The sequence below is a fragment of the Strix uralensis genome, chromosome 16, assembly GCF_047716275.1.
Source record: "Strix uralensis isolate ZFMK-TIS-50842 chromosome 16, bStrUra1, whole genome shotgun sequence".
Classification (NCBI taxonomy): Eukaryota; Metazoa; Chordata; class Aves; order Strigiformes; family Strigidae; genus Strix; species Strix uralensis.
This window is the reverse complement of record NC_133987.1, coordinates 17,997,351-18,015,213: the sequence shown is the minus strand read 5'-3', so window position 1 is coordinate 18,015,213 and position 17,863 is coordinate 17,997,351. Positions and strand designations below refer to the sequence as shown.

Sequence of the window (17,863 nt, the reverse complement as noted above, 5' to 3'; positions counted from 1 at the left end):
AAAAATGATGCCACAGAATCAGGGTATTTTGTAAAAGTGTATTCTATTTTTTTTAAGTGTTTGTGTAGTTTAATGAGCAAAATAATATTAACTAGTAAGCAAAACAGTATTACCATTACTGGAGGAAACACTATGATTTTTGAAGATTGCCTGAATTACCTTTGAGCAAGGATGGTGTCCCACCAAAATTATCCTACTGTTGCCCAGACGCTCATTTAGGGTTAGTCCAGGTATTTGTACATGTCAATGACAGGAACAAGTTTAGAATGCCCTACAAGAGTCGATTTCAGTCTGGATGTCTCAGCTACAAAATGTACACTGCACATAAAGAAAGTGGACTCTTTCCATCTTTACTTAGTTGAAAAAGAACTTAGATTTGAACATAGTGTGCAGTATGTACCGAGATAACGACATGGGTTATTACCAGTTTCATGATGTCATGAACATAATACTTTAGTTTAATACAAAGTCATAAAGTTGTATAAGAAAATATACACCAGCTATGTGTGATACAGTTTTTGAATTGGACAATACTTTTTTTGTTACTAGTTGCAAAATTTGCTTTAAGGGGCCACATGTGGGTGCTCTGTGTATATATGTGTGCGGTTTATACATTTTATAGTTTAGTTAGTGCAGTGACTCAGCAGGAAGAATTAAATTTCCAAGTGTAATACATATATATTCTCATGTAATTGTACTGCTTACTTTCAGCATCTTTAGGTAGCAAGTTAGATGTATAAACGCTGTGAAAACCTCTTGTAACTTAATACAGAAGTTTTGCACTGCAGCCAGGTTCAGCAGCGTTTTGGAACTGGGTTCCAAGAGGTCAACTCGGCACTCCTGCATTCTTCTGCAGAGTTGTTTGCCAGTTAGGTTGGACAGATCTCGCCTATTTCCTTCATGACCTGTCCTTAAAGGTGACTTCAGAGGGAACTGTGCATTGCATCATTAAGAAGTCGCACCTTATTGTTCTGAATACTGCTGTCTGAGATTGAACCTTGGGAATCTAGGGCTCACCTTTCCAGTCAGTATGTTTTCTATCACAGTTTGACGCTGCAAAAGTTTTCAATTAGTAAGCTTTGTCTTAATTTAGATAGACTTCAGTTCAGATATTTGTCAGGTTTAATTTTCTCCATCCACCTATGCTTTATAACAAGGCACTGCTTTCCAATGCACAAAACAAATTTCCAACTTTTGTAATTCATGGATCGGTGCAGAAATAATACATACCTCTGTTGCACTGATAACACAGTTGGATTAATAAAGCTCTGTTCTGAAATAATTTTGGCCTTGTGTATTAGATCTTGTGCTAGTAACTTCACTGATACAATAGTACAATTTGGAATTTTTTTGCAATACTTTGTTCTGTGCTCACCCATTATGTAGTCTGACCTATCAAAGCAGCAAAAAGGAATTTTAATCACATAAAATCCTTAATCAGTTAAAATAAATTATAAGAATGTGGTTTTCAGTCACAGTGGGAGTAGGAGTCAAGGAATAATAGAGAGATAATAAAGAGATCACAGAGAATGAATCGACTTACAGAAGGAAGCAAACAACTTGGAATATTGATACGAAAAATTGAAAAAACATTGAATGGTCTTTTGCAATTCATTTAGTAACAATTTCTCATTTTTCACTCAAGGAAGGAACCCAGCCTTAGAGCCAAGCAAACAGTTTCATACTAAAATGTTTTCAACCATTAAAAAAAAAGACATTTATTTTGTATAATGATGGATAAAATTTTAATTATAAATTTACATTAAGTTCCAGCAATGTTTAGTTAGAAAAATACTACTTTTCTTTTTAAAAAAGAACCCACATATAAGTGTAAAACTGAAAGCTGGAGTTTGAAATTGCCTTTTTCATTTTCTTTTATCAACCTTAGAAAGCTTATTACTGAAATAAAATATAATACTTCATCTGAAATAATCTTCACACTTCAGTTTTGGAGCAGAAGCTGAATAATTTTGCTTTAAATTTGGAAATCAACTGTAAAGCTAAGGGTGTGTATTCCTTAGACTAGACTGACATGCTGCTTACTCTCAGCAGCACTGTCTGAGGATTCCCTGCTCTGTAACAAAAGCCTTTTCTATTATGTCTCCCTTGAACCTGTGGTTGTTCTTGTTCACTGGTATCCTGTTTGATACTGACTGTGACCTTTTCTTAGAAACTGTTTATCAAGAAATCTAAGAAATGGCAACGAGTCCCAGGCTGTAAGGAAATCTAGATCTTGTGCTCATTAGGCGAAACAAGTTAGTGTGGTTCATATGGACAGCTCTCTTCTGCTGGGCCTCACAGTTACTGAGAAACAGCAAATACAGCATGGTTTGCTAGGTCTGAGAAAAATTCTTGATTATAGCTGTATATAAGGCCATTGTTTTCTTATAAATCAAAGAACAGCACATATGCTTTAAAACATGTCATTTAAAATTGAAATCAGTGTTCATGAGTTATGTAGCACTACAGAAATAATTAATGGATCCTTTCCTTGCGAGTGAGGCATTTCACTAATTCCTTGAGATAGAGTCTTGTTTATTAGCTCATGGAAGATACTTCATTTTTAGCATCACTTCTAATGCCTTGAAATACTACAGTATGCAGCTTACTCATAGCTTCATATGTATAATTTGTTAATGTACAATTGTTAATGTACCATACAAAACCAACCAAAATGAGGGAGTAAAGCTTCATTTGTGTGAGAAAACTGAACGCTGAAATTTAAAAGTGTTTGGAGATGTACATTGCATCGAGAGCTTAGCTTCAGCACTATGCTGCAGGAGGAAGAGAAGAAAGATGGTTGTGTTGTGTGTGGCATGAGCGGTGCATGGAGGTCAGAGCTTGTCAGTATGCGAGGAGGTAGCTGTGGAGCTAGGAGCTAATCCCTGCTCATCTCAGGGGGCTCTCCCGGAACTCCACAGCAGGACTGGTGACTTGGTTGAGGAGCAAAGCAGTTACTATTTTAAGCTGACTAAATTCCTTTCATACCTTCTTTTTTGGGACAGCTTCCATATGGGAAGATTTGAGCTTACTGCTTCTTTGACCTTTGTTGCAGGCTTCTCTCTGGGTACTAGATAGTGTTTTGTACAAAATAATTTCTTTAAAAAAAAAGAAGACATCAATAAAAAAAAATGTCTTCTTGGCTTGACTTACGTCTTTCTAGGATTATCTGTTTGATTGACAAAGTGCCTACTAATGGTGTAAGAAATATCCTAATAAAGCAGAAGCTACTAGTAAAGGTACTCTTATGACAGACTGTAGATGCAGTTGGCAGTACCTACATTGCCAAAAGAAAGGAGAATCAGTTTTTGTTCTCTTTGGCAAAGCACTGCAAGCAGTGATTTGATTTTGATACCTGTAATTAGCAACTAGAAACTCAGCATTCTTGAAAATCGTTTGCCAAATAGTAAAACATCATGAATATGATGCTCCATCTTTATACTGCTGTCAAAAAAGACAGTGTCACTGTATATCTGGTAGTATAACAGATATTAGTAGTAGATAGCAGTATTAATAAAACTAATGAGAAGCCCTTCTGTTTCAGCATCATTTGCCTCAAGTTATTCACAAGTTTAGTGTGTGATTACTTTGTCTTTATATTTCTTCTCTGCTCCTTCCAGTTCTGATGAAGCTAACAGAGAATTAGCTTGCAGTCGATATCTCTGCTTCTGGTGTCTTTTCTGGGAAGACAGGGGACAGCGGGACAGCAATATGCTTTTTTCTCTTTGGAACAAAGAATATTAAAAAAACCCCTCAACCCTAAATAAAGTTGTGAGGTTGGGGAGGGTGAAGGAGAAGTAACAGAGACTATTCAGAAACAGTCCTCCTTTGTTAAAATAATTGTTTTGAAGTGCTACTTTCTAACTCATTCAAAATGGAAAAGAAGCTTTATTTTCCAACACCTTATTCTGAATTAGAGAAAGAAGGATAATTAATATAAGCTATTACATCTTCTACGGTAGTTATGGTTTTTGCCAATACACTTCTTCGGGCTCACAGAAACTTCCTCTTACTTTGGACTCTGTGCTTTGTATATACGTGCAATTGTTAGAAGAAAAAAGGTGTTTTGCCAGCGCATAGTGATTTATGTCTTCCAGCTTTGTTCTCTGCAGCAATGCCCTCAATTAATTTTCCAAAGCAGACAACATAACTTGTTTGTGGCAGAAAATGTTGAAACTGGAAAGACAAGAACCTGGAATTAGAGAACATTCTAAAAAGTTGAAACAGACTCAAGCAAGAGTTTCAATTCTATATTTACAACAGTGAAAGTTGTGTTAGTAGAGTGTTGTGAGGTGTTACTTTAATTCTTGGTCTTTTTTGGTTTATTTTAAATAAACCAAGTTGCATCTCTTCTTTTATTTGCTTCATGAAGACTTCATATAAAATGTTTCGTATAAAAGGTGATTTCCGAGACCAAAAACGGGAAAATATGTGTAGGACAGTGAAGGCAACTGTACCAGCAATCAGAAAATAGAGAACTTTTGTTTCTCGGGTGCTTTCTCTCAGTTGTTGTGGAGGGGAAATAGCGAACTATAACCATAATTCCTATTGCAATGAATGAAATCATGATTGTAATGCCCATTTGTTACACTGAATCAATCGCTCCATGCACTTAACCTGCCTTAGGTTATTTATGTTAACTTGTGCAGATTGTGTGTATGGCTGAGGGCCATATATACTCAGCTGCTATGAAGTTACCAAACTAAGGTTTGTACAGTCAAGAACTGTTGTCTCATGTTATTGATAGGTTATTAAACCCAATCCTTTTGAAAGATGAGGATAGAAACATGATCATGAAGACAGATGTAGTCCTCCCAGGATATTACAAAGGTGAAATCTAAACTAGTAAAGAGTCTGTCTTAATATAGTTACAAATATAAGACAGAGAGACTAAAATAAAGCAGCCAAAACCATGCAAAGCAGATGTGTAATAGTTGGTGAGAAAAAAGTTTCATATTTATAGAAAATTTCAGGAAATGGCTGCCACATATGACGCTATGTAGATGCACGTTTTCTTATTAAATCAACATTTCTTCTCTGAGTTTTCCTTAGCACAATAAAATCATAAAATACAACTGAATAAATCCCCCAAATTTGTTGTTGTTATGTAATGCCTTCAGGTTGCACATTAACATGTCCTCCATTCCTGAGTGAAGTAATTCAGATTTCAGTTACTTGGTTGTTTTCAGACCCTGTGTTGGTTTACAAGGAACTGAGGGTTTATCTGTCTGACAATACAATTTTTTGAATGTAAAGTATAAAAGGAGCTGTGGTGAGATGGGTCCCTGTGTGATGCATTCAGTCTCTTTCCATGCTTGAGATTTGTCATTTGTTTTCTGCCTGTAGCTTCAGAGAGAGAAAAGGGGATGATAAACCAAGCAAATTACTCTTTGGAAAATTATAGACTGAAGGAAAGAAAAGCACAAGAGCAAAATACAGCTCTTGGTGTTTTACACTTTGTCCTTCTGATGAAGGGTGCTGTTAGAAAATGCATTTGATTCCACTGGTAAGATTCAGTCACAGGAGTCAACGAATGACAAGGACAGTGAATAAAGAAAATATTATCTGAAAAATCTATGAAAGTGTGAGGAATTACTTTTCTTCAAACTTCAAAAGAAGCAGAAGATTTTGTATTTAACATAAGTATCGTACTGCAAGACTATATGGAGGAAATAAGATAAAATCAGCTGATATCTTTCCATAGTACACGTCCTGCTTGGAAGCATTACACTGAATTGCCTGATTCTGTCACTTCATCTTAATACTAACCACGTTTAGTGACAGAGTCATGCTTTCATGTCTCATTTTAGTGTTGGGTACTTCCTTCAGTATAATATTTATGAAGCAGTTGCATATTTAGAATTCGAAATAAGTTTCTGTCTGTGCAAGACTGAGCATTATATGTAAAAGGAAGGCCTAGGTGAATGAAGTAACCTATCCGAGATTACAACCAGCTGCACTTGGCAATTAAAAATGTATTGGCCCCTATTCATCTTGCGACATCCTCACTGTGTATCCGCAAATCACCAAGAGGAGGAAGAAAAAGAAGTCCCCTTTCTGACACATATTCTTTCAAAAGTGTTATTTTCTGAATAGTAATGTTTAATAATAATTGAAGATAGTATGTTTTAATGTGCTGTGGTGAGTTGACCTTGGCTGACTGCCAGACCCTCACCCAGCTGTGCTCTCATTCCCCCTCCTCAAGACTGTAGGGGGAGAAAGTAAAATGGAAAAGCTCTTGGGCTGAGATAAAGACAGGGACATTGCTGACCAATTACCATCATGGGCAAAACAGACTTAATTTGAAAATTAATTTAGTTATTGCCTATTAAAATTCAGATGGATGGTTAGAAACAAAGACAGAACCTAAAACAACTTCCCCCCGCTCCGCTCCTTCTTCCCAGGCTCAGCTTGAGTCCTTCATTCCCAACTCCTCTACCTCCTCCCAGCACAAGTGGCACAGGGATATGAGGAACTGAGGGTTGTGGTTACGGGGCCTCCATCTTCAGTAAACCTTGTATCATTTGTGTATCATCTCATAAAACTCCTTCTATGTTGTTCACAGTTGTGTACTTCTACCTCACAGTCATGTGGAATGTTTTATTTCTTATGTGGAAACAGATATAAGAAAAATATGTAATGTTTTAAAATAATCAAAACCAAAACGAAGGTACGCTACAATGTCAATAGCAAGCTCTCTGAAAGCTACCAGTGTAGACCAGATTTGGCATATTTTGTTCTGCAGACACAATAAATAGAAAAATACATGAGTAAATGTCTGACCTTACTGAAGCAAATGGCAGACGCTGATTTAAGCGGAGCTGAGTTTTCACACGTTATTATTCCATATCAAACTTTTGTCATCAATGTGGTTTTATCAATGTGGTTTGTGTGCATGTATGCATATTTATGATTTTCTCAAGTGATTCTGATTTAGATACATACCAGCTCAGCCCTGTGGGTTTTGGTCATTGACCTCAATAGATCAGTTATATTTCTGACATGAAAATTCTTGTTGGAATTGCAAAACAGCTTAGGCTAGCAACTTGGTAATAACTGTTATTCCCAGATAATAGTATTCCTAAATTGAAAATATTGTTACAAAAAAACTATTGTGTGCTCTCTTATTTACCTCTCAAAACAACTTGGGTTGATTCTGATATTGGAAATACCCATTTTAAGTTGCAGAACTGACAAGTGAATGTAAAATTGCAGGACTTACGTAATGTGTGTATTTGGTAGGCCACTGTTGTGTAGTTCCAGTTTTATTTAGTGTAATCATTTAAACCATCTTTGTCATACTGTGTCATTTATCCTAAAGCGTTTAGAATCTAAAATTTGAACTATTTACAATGACAATTTATCTTAGCTGAAATGCAGCAGTCTCTGGGTAAACTGTTAACAGCAATATAACATGCTACATTTTTTCAGATAAGTAGTAATGTATCCAACCAAAGCTGCAGGGGAGCTCAGAACCGTTGGCATGTTTGCCAAAGTTGTAAAATGATAAAGCGAGGAAGGTTAATACTTCTTTTTTGTAAGAATAATTCCATGACATTCTTAACAGACCTGTTGTCCCTATTGGAAATGTATATCAAGCCAACAATGCAGTGCCTATGAATACTCTCATCTCTGTGTACACTGAAGTATTGAGATTTGACCCAATAGGTAGAATACCACCAGTATAATTATTTCACACATTCCTCTCACCATATAAACTTACGCTGTTTTGTTTTCCATCTAAGTTATGACAACTACTGCTTTGCTTCAGCGGGTTGATATAATTGCAGGACAAGATAGTTCAAGAGATGGCATTTTGTAATGTGTTAAAAGTGATTGTATCATTGGCCCACTGAAATTTTTTATTAAAAAACGCTGCCAATATGTGGTTTCTTAAAAAAAAAAAAAAAAAAAAATAAAAGAAGAAAAAACCCCCCAAACCTTATCAAAATTATTTTCAAATCCTGCCATGCTTTGCCTCTCTTTGACTAAGCATTTGGCATACTTTATAAGATGTGTTCAGTACAGTTTAACTTCTGATAATTACTACCAACCTCCTTAACCAATGTGAAGAGTGCCTTCGTTCCCCCTCCCTCTGTACTTGTGACAAGACTAACCTCAGCTGTGCAGGGGTTGGTGGCATTTGCATGTGGAAATGCACTAATATGGATGTTTTTCTTTGTGTGTGCATCCTTGCAGTGTTGTATACCAGGATGGATTTTATGGTGCAGACATTTATGTAAGTATTCATTGATGTGCATGCTGTCCTTGTACATTACCAGAGTCATTCTTTTTACAAGTTTGCTGCCTAGCTTGACTCTGTTTTGTCTATTTACCATCCCTTGCCTGTCAGAAAGAATTGAGAAGAATATCTCTCACATTGGAAGACCTTTCTGTTCATTACATCTATCATTGTTCAGTGGAGCTGAATTAACTCTTCAATCAAATGCTGAGTGAATGCAAAAAGATGTGAAAAATGTGTGTGCGTGTGGAGGGGTGTCTCCCTTCAAAATTGAAGTACAAAGAAAAAAATAAAAACAAAGCAGAAACATTCTTCTGCAAATCCCCAAAAGCTCATTTTTTAAAAAATCAAGGCAATCTAAGTATTATTAATACCTGAAGTATGACAATACTTTATGGAGAGATACAGATTTCTCAAATCCAGGCAACATTGGGTGTACGTAAGTGCCATGGTGATAGTAGAGCTTAATTACATAGTAAGTTTAAGATATGGCTATGTATTATCTGTAAGCTCAGTAGACTTTCATCGGCTCTTTTAAAATCCACTTATTTCAGTTTAAATAAAATGGGTAGAGACCAGTCATGATATAAGTGGTTATATTTGTTAGTAAGGATTTATAGCCCTGGATCCATCATTAGCTACTTCACCTCATTGGCCACCACTTTCCTTTTATATAATATCTTTTAAAGTTTCTTACCAATACTGAAGTTTTTACTTTGAATGTATACAAAGAGGCTACTTATGTCTGAGTATGCAAGAGCTTTCAGGTGGTTGAGGGTGAATTTCACTCTTACCTATGCGTGGATGTAAAATATTTTACTGATGCCCCAGTAATATTTCACATTTGTTATTATTTTGATAAAGTAATCTGGTCCTAAGTTACAGGTATCATCTTTATTTCGCCAGACAACTTTCTCTAATGTACTTGTACTTCTTTCGTACTGTCTCTGTTAAGATACAAAGAGAGTTGCAATTGGTATGAATATTAAAAATTTGATAGGTAGTGCTAGGAAATATTCCTTGTATTCATTATCAGCAATCTTTTAGAAGTATATCCAAGGGGGAACAGATTTTTTTTTTTTAATAAGTTTTACATAACGAAGGAAAACAATTTGAATTTATGGATTAAGTAGGTTTTGTTTTTCTGATGGAGGCAGGAAGAGACTGATACTTACCTGAAAATTCATTTCTGTAGATTGTAAATATATTTAAAATAAATGAGCATGGGTTAAAATTCTCTCCCTATGTAGTTATGCACTTAGGGATGTTATCAGTAACATATTGTTTACAACACATGAGACTAGTCCATTTGCCAAAGGCTTACTCAAGTGTAGTATGCTGATCTAATCTCACCTAAACACATTGCTGCTGAATTTTTGAGCTATATAGGATACGTGGTACAGTGTGGAATTTCTTCAAGTGTGGTTTCCAATTTTCATATTTCTTCAAACTGTCAAAAGAATGTGACATCCATTTTGCTCAGTTTACCAACCTAAAAATCTGAAAGGCAACAAGACATCTTTCTCAGGATTGCTTAATGTGATAGTATAGGTGAGAATTAAATGTTAATGTAACAGGTCATAGTTTTGGAACCCACTGCTACTGAAAAACAGGAATACCTCTGTTGGAGATTGACAATATTATTTTTAGGTGGCCTTACACCCTCTCACAGACTTTAATATTTTGTTTCCAAATGGAAAGTGATTTCAGTGAGGAAGATACCGAAGACATTACTAATTTCTAGTATAGCCTTAGTTTTGTTGTCTGGAATAGCCATGTGCATTAGAAAATGGAATAACTATGCTGGTGCATTTGTTTTCATTCAGTTGCAGTCGTGTATTTCTGATTGCATTTCTTAGTTCTCTTAATGCAGCAGAGTGTTTACCTTTACAGCAGTTGACAGAATTAAAACACTCTTCTGGAAATTTGTTTAATTTTTTTTATAATGTACAAAGCTTCGCATTTCATAATTCATTTTTCTTCACATTTGTTCTTTCTTGCATATAAAACATTTTGCAGGGAAAGGACAGGGAGATATAGAAAGAACTGGCATATATCAAAAGAAACCTTACAATTCAGTGTATTAGTTCTTAGTGTATGAGTTTGCAGTGGACCAAGTTATTTATTATATCCCGATTGATTATGACATACACAGCTTTTCATTTTAAGTGTGAGCTGAAGCTTTGTGAAAGAACAAATGCTTTGTGGGGAAAAAAAAAAAAAAAAAAGGAGAAAAAAATTAAATAAACAATATAGGTTTTATTAGTAGATTGGAGAGACAGGAACCTTAAAAATACCACAGAAAGCAAAACAAAAGGAACACCGCACTGAAAAGCCAGACTGAAAATATGCATTGACAAGTATATCAAAGTGGGTTTCATTCTGATATGATTACATTGAGTACCAGCAGTAATATGGACCATGCTAATCTTTTCATAACTGGCTATCAATACAGCCTCTGATGGCTAGATTTTGTGGAAAGGAAGAAGGGAAGACACAGAAAGAGACTGGTTGGGTAAAAACTTCAGGATGAACCAAGAACAGCAAATAGCCAGAGTTGCTTAATACTAACCAGAGAAATAGAAGAGAATAGGAATATAAAAATATGTTGAAAATACAGTCTAAAATGAAAAATCAACAGCCATGATTCTAGATGTAATATAATATATTCTGTATTTCATATAGTTCTATATGGAATGTAATAATGCTTCTGAAATAGCTGAGCTATTGAATTCCTTTTTAAATGTGCCTTTGAGTAGGAAAAATAAGGGAGATGATTAGGAAGTAAAGAAGACCTTTTAAAATTAAGTATTGATTCACTAAGAGAAAAAGTCATTAAAAGAGAATTAAGGTCGCCTGCCAGCAAATACAGAAGTTCCTAGATGAAGATTGACACCTGTGAAAATAAGAAAATACACTGCACAAAATGAAGCAAAAATAGTAACACACAGAAATATGCGATTAGAATAATAGGTCTACACTATTGCTCTCCTTTATCTGAAATCTGGGGGGGTTTTACCATTGTCATAAAGAATGTTTTCAGAACATGTCAGTCTTCAATCCACACCTAAAACGTGGGAAGGCTAAGAAATATGAGCAGCCTCCAAACTCTGTCATCACCAGCTTCAGAAGTCTCTTGGTAATATGGTTTAACTGCGTACATTAGTCAGTCTTACTGTTCACAGCAAGATTTTCTAACCTGTTCTCGGGATTCTGGACCTGTAATACTGCAACTGGCGAGAGTCCACAAGAACATATAAGAACATAGGTTTAAGATTTTTTTTCTGAGCTGCCAATCAAGAATAAGGCATAATTTTGTGATCAGGAGTATGGAATGAGATTTATCAGTAGCTACTGCCATCACCTTTAGCTCAAAGGTAGGATGATATTGAGGGTGGTGCACATATTTATTTCCCAAGGAAAAAGCAGATATAATTATCTAAGCAACATTCCCTTGATATTGATATTGATAGGAGTCTCCATTGATGCAATCAGATACCCTGAAAGGTGCTATTCTAATGTGAAAAGCAAGGATATGCAGTCTTTCTTTTAAGTACGAAAGGTTTTTGTATTTTGTAAATTGAGGGATGCGCCATTTCCTGTGACTCACAGAAACAGAATAAGTGGAGAAATTACTTTTCCAAGAGCAAAAGCATCCCCAAGGAGCAGTGGGCTGTTCCTCATAGTGTTCTGTGTGCTGGAACGCTCCATGATACCTTTTAAAAGTTTTGGGATCTAGTGATGAAATGTCTTTTCATCTCTCTGATCTTTATTTGTAATCTAAACAGTACACTCAAAAAAATGCTAGCTCAGTCTTGGTGATTGTAAATGGTTGGAATTAATACAGGTGGTGTCAGTTTGGATGTATTACCAAGAGCTTCTCTGAGGCAACAGATACCCCGGGGAACACAATATAGAAATAACATGAACCTTTCACATAGGCCTGTTCCAGAAGTTGAGCCAGCACAAAGAAAGAGGTGGTAGATATTTTATTTTTAATTCTCCCAGTCAAAGTTATACTCCATGAACAGAACAAATACTCTTTAAACTTCAATATCATGTGAGTGGAGGAACAGGAAATGACTACTACTACTTTCTATATTCTGCAGGGTCGGGTGTAATTCATGCCATTTTTAATCCCATTCCTCTATTTGTAGCTAATAAGGCAGATATACTTCTCAATACTAGACAAGGTTTTGAACCTTGATTAATTTATGTTCACAAAATACTTTGAGTTCCTTGAGTGAAAGGAAATATAGGAAGTAAAAACTGAGGAAAACCAATTCTCAGCATTCACAGAATACATTAGTAACAGGAAAAGCTAACAAAAAAAAATACCCATGATTTAGAGTCACTTAGTCTATCTGTATCTACAATAAGCACTGTCAGTACATCTGAGATCAAGATAAAAAAAGTAATTTAGGTATTTTGGGAGGAGGTGCACACATGTATACATGGTTTTGTAATCTATAGATATCCATATGTATAACTCATTTTTGTGGAAATTATTATTACTACAGATATACAGACTTTATTTAAAAATTCAGATGCATTTGATTTTCTGTTCATTTCCATTTTGTCGTATCTTATCTAAAATTTCTGTAGTTGCTTTCTAAAATTGATTAAGATTTCTCTGTAACAACTGGCTACTGATCTTTGATGGATCCCACTGCTCTTTTTCAATTTGCCTGAGCCACAGAGGTGTATAAAACATTGAAAGGAAAATTTTAATGAGTGCCTCTGGGGAATTTGTCTAAATTCCTTTCTCACATCTTTCTTTCCATCCTTCTTTCCTTACTTATTCAAATTATTACATTTCTGTTTCTTTGTAGGGCAGTATTGCAACAGCCTGTGTATGGCACTAAGTTACCACGGGTATGACATACCGACTGATGGAAAAAACTCATTATGCTCAATGTAAACTCTTGTAAAATCATATTAATACTCAAATAATTACGTGAGAAAATGGATTCTATGTATACAAATTATAAGAATACCAGTTGCATTTTATTTTCCAGATTCTATCACAAAATCACAGATATTCTTCATATCCCAAGAAATACAACAGTTAGTGTTGTGAGTGTCCCATTCAGTATTTTATATCAGTGAGATATATCCCTATAATTGGACTGTATTGACTCTCTCCTAGATTTTTTAAGACAACTTAACCTGCTGTAACAATGTGGTGTTGTTGTTTTGGAAGTACCAAATATGGGAGCACAGATAAGACAGTAGGCATTTTTTAATTATTCTAGCTGAATTTATTCTCTCACCTGAATTTTCAAAATAATCATAGAATGGTTTTGATTGGAAGAGACCTTGAAGATCATCTAGTTCCAATCCCCCTCCTATGGGCAGGGACACCTTCCACTGGATGAGGTTGCTCAAAGCCACGTCCCACCTGGCCTTGAACCCTTCCAGGGATATCCACAGCAGAATCACAGAATCATCAAGGTTGGAAAAGACCTTGAAGATCATCCAGTCCAACCGTTAACCCAACATTAACAGTTCCCAACTACACCATGTCCCTAAGCGCTAAGTCAACCCGACTCTTAAACCCCTCCAGGGATGGGGACTCCACCACTGCCCTGGGCAGCCATTCCAATGCCTGACAACCCACTCTGGAAAGAAATACTTCCTAAGAGCCAGTCTAACCCTGCCCTGGCGCAACTTGAGGTCATTATCTCTTGTCCTATCGCTTGTTACTTGGCTAAAGAAACTCATCCCCAGTTCTCTGCAATCTCCTTTCAGGTAGCTGTAGAGGGCGATGAGGTCTCCCCTCAGCCTCCTCTTCTCCAGAATAAACAACCCCAGTTCCCTCAGCCGCTCCTCGTAAGACCTGTCCTCCAGACCCTTCACCAGCTTCGTTGCCCTTCTTTGGACACGCTCGAGTAATTCAATGTCCTTTTTGTAGTGAGGGGCCCAAAACTGAACACACTAATCGAGGTGCGGCCTCACCAGTGCCGAGTACAGCGGTACTTTCTGATGCAAGCCAGGATACCATTGGCCTTCTTGGCCACCTGGGCACACTGCTGGCTCATGTTCAGCCGGCTGTCAATCAACACCCCCAGGTCCCTCTCTGACTGGCAGCTCTCCAGCCACTCCTCCCCAAGCCTGTAACGCTGCTGGGGGTTGTTGTGGCCCAAGTGCAGCACCCGGCATTTGGCCTTATTGAAGCTCCTGCGGTTGGCCTCAGCCCATCGCTCCAGCCTGTCCAGGTCTCTCTGCAGAGCCTCCCTACCCTCGAGCCGATCAACACTCCCACCCAGCTTGGTGTCACCTGCAAACTGACTGAGGGTGCACTCGATCCCCTTGTCTAGATCATCAATAAGGACGTTAAACAGGAGTGGCCCCAAAACCGAGCCCTGGGTGACACCACTCGTGACCGGCCGCCAACCGGATTTAACTCCATTCACGACAACTCTTTGGGCCCGGCCATCCAACCAGTTTTTTACCCAGCAAAGCGTGTGCCCATCCAAGCCTCGAGCAGCCAGTTTTGCCAGGAGAATGCTGTGGGAAACAGTGTCAAGGGCCTTACTGAAGTCAAGGTAGACAACATCCACAGCCTTTCCCTCATCCAATAAGCGGGTCGCCCTCTCGTAGAAGGAGATCGGGTTTGTCAAGCAGGACCTGCCTTTCATAAACACCTGCTGACTGGGCCTGATCATGTGGTTGTCCTGCATGTGTTGTGTGATGGTACTCAGGATGAGCTGCTCCATCAGCTTCCCGGGCACCAAAGTCAAGCTGACAGGCCTGTAATTTCCCAGATCATCCTTCTGACTCTTCTTATATATGGGCGTCACGTTGGCCAATTTCCAATCTGTCGGGACCTCCCCGGTCAGCCAGGACTGCTGGTAAATGATGGAAAGTGGCTTGGTAGGCACCCCAGCCAGCTCCTTCGGGAGCTCTCTGGGCAACCTGTTCCAGTGCCTCACCACCCTCACAGTAAAGAATTTCTTCCCTATATCTAATCTAACTCTATCCGCTTTCAGTTTAAAACCATTACTCCTCGTCCTATCCCCACATTTCCTGATAAGGAGTCCCTCCCCATCTTTCTCATTTCCCATATTTCCCCTATGTTTCCCATATTGTTTCCCAATACGTTTTCCATATTTCCTTTAAATAATAATTTAAAGCATAACAGTCAAGTCCTTTTTGTTTGAATGTACAGAGTGAGGGGGGGAAAAGCATTCCTAAAACATTTCTAAAACATAGGAACTGAAAAATTTTATTTATCATTATGTATTTTATATATATTTTATATATATTTTACATAATTTTATTGTGCAATATTGTCTAAGGCATGAAGAGAAATATTTAATATATTACTCAAGAGATTTGTATGTAGTGAATATTACTAGTGTATTCTTCATCTAAGATACCAGCCAAGTTCAGAATTAGAGAAAAACTGTGAAGTTAAGCTTCTGACAGAAGTTTAGAGTTCAGGGGTTTGAATCAGATTCCCATCCTGATTCCCAGTAAAAAGTCTACCTTCAAGTATTTTGTTGCTGCAGTGATAAATCACTTGAAGTAATTGAAGTAAAACCGAGAAAACTTGATATGAAAACTGCAGAACACGAACCCCCTAAGAATAATTTGCTTAAGGAAGTTTTTATGTGTAATATATGAAAGCCTATGTTAAAAATATAAATCATGACATGGGTTGGTAGGGAATTATGATTTTCCAGATAACCATATGCATCCTGCATGTTAGTTCTCCAAAGAATTCAGGTAAATTCAATAACTTCAATCTCTTTTTATTGCTTTAGACTCAGTCTTTCCAGGGCTCTCACAAATGTCATAGTCACTGTTGAATCCAAAGCATCTTAATAAAGTTCAGAGTTCAGCTTCATTGTTCAGCAGCAATTCTTTGATTAAAGCAAATCAAAATGTAAGCATAAAAGGAACGTAATTCTTATATTTAGGGAGTAAGAAAGGGTCCATCTTCACAGACTGACCAGGTTTTAGTGATAGTTAAATAAAGAAAAACAATCCTCACAGAGCCTACCATCCACAGATTTAAGACCAGCCAGAATGTGAACAGCCTGTCTCATTTTTGTCTGATTAAGAACACTGAAATGATACTTTTCATGGTGGGCCATTCTCAATTCCATACTATAGTGGGAATCATTATATGCATAGTCAGATTGAAATGAAGTGGCTCTCACATTTAAATAAGGGGGTTTAGAAATGGACTACAGGACAAGCCAAGGAGTCAAACATGTGGTGAGCAGAATCATGTCATAGTGCAAAATGACTTGCAGTCTGCCATACATTTTCAGGACTGGATCATGAAAACAAGTTTAATATCTTCTTTATACCTTTAACCATTTGTACTCCCTCATATCAGCACTCGGGGGGGGGGGAGAAAAAAACCCTAAAGGTGCTATATTTAGCACTCAAAAACCAGAAGGGGAGAACAGATAAATTGGTATAATCTCTCACCTTTCTCCTTGCACCAGAAGCCAGGCCAAGTGTGCAGTTGGCATTATCATCTCTCAGGCTCACTCTTTACTGGCTCAGTTTGCACTTGGTGACATTATTTGACATCTCATTGCCTGTATGCACATACCTGCAAGCAATATGTGCCTATTATACATTTTTGACAGTAATAGCCTTCTATTGGTTTATAAAAATCAAATGATCTGAAATGAGAAAGTATTTCGTCTCAATGCTTCTGTGCTTGCACAGAGAAGCAGCTTGCTGCAAAAGAGAGCATATATAGTGTTATGAAAGCACCTGCCTTATTCCAGTGGTTGTGTGACACAATTGCTGCTGGCAGGGAGCTGACCAGGAGTGGCGAGGTAAATGTACTATCTTGTCTGTGTGAGCACTTGAAAAAATCAGAAAGAATGTTCCTCAAGTAAGTTGGCAATTCAAAGCCTGGAGTTTCTAATGAGCTGTCAGTATATGTAAAACATATGTTTATTCTTAGGGTGATGTGGCATTATCAGTTGAATGATTGATTTTCAAAATCAACCTGCTTCGAATCTACAAACCGACAAAGGTTTACCCATGTTAGGGATGAAAGCAATTCTGCCAAGCAAAGGAGTATAGAAAGGGAAATAGCTTGTAAAAGTAGTTGAAATTGCTTTTCTGAAAAGAATTATTTTTTTATTTGTAAAATCAAAATAGAAAACGCACAAAAGTTCCTGCACTAAAAATGTACTACTGTTACAGTAAAGGTTGACACATCATAGCCTATTCTTCATGCTTCAGCATAATATCTTGTGTGAATGCAGCATTCAAAAAAAAAAAAAAAAAAAAAAGGGAAAAAATCAATCCATTAAAGCGAATGCTTTAGCAAAAGAGTGAATTTTATTCAAAGCTGAGTGATCTGATACTTTCTTATTCAACTCTTTGTTAAGGTGGGGGAAGGTGGGAAAGGAAATACAAAAGTCCCCTGTCCCAGAGGATTATGGGGTGGTGAATTCTAATTGGGACGTAAATCGTGTTTGTGTTATCTGTGGAGACTGGCCTGCGTTTGTTAATTGGCATGCTGAGATCATTTTGAAATGGTTGATATAACACCGTGGTCCATTGAACAGGAAGCTCTGCTGTTTTCACAGTTTGATAATCAATGCATCACTGCACACAATTCCTTTCAAATGTGTGTTTGTT

The 17,863-nt window shown here is 37.2% G+C and overlaps 1 protein-coding gene across 37 annotated transcripts in view; it reads left to right on the top strand.

Moving 5' to 3' along the window:
- Positions 1–17,863, top strand: part of RBFOX1 (RNA binding fox-1 homolog 1) — a 919,785-nt gene that overhangs the window by 868,407 nt on the left and 33,515 nt on the right. For 33 of the 37 annotated variants that reach the window (XM_074885636.1, XM_074885649.1, XM_074885647.1 and 30 more), the window contains one exon: positions 8,200–8,239. The exons of the other annotated variants lie outside the window; for them this stretch is intronic. In XM_074885636.1, the coding sequence (XP_074741737.1) occupies positions 8,200–8,239 (40 nt within the window). The remainder of the gene's footprint in view (positions 1–8,199; positions 8,240–17,863) is intronic. 37 annotated transcript variants of the gene reach the window in all.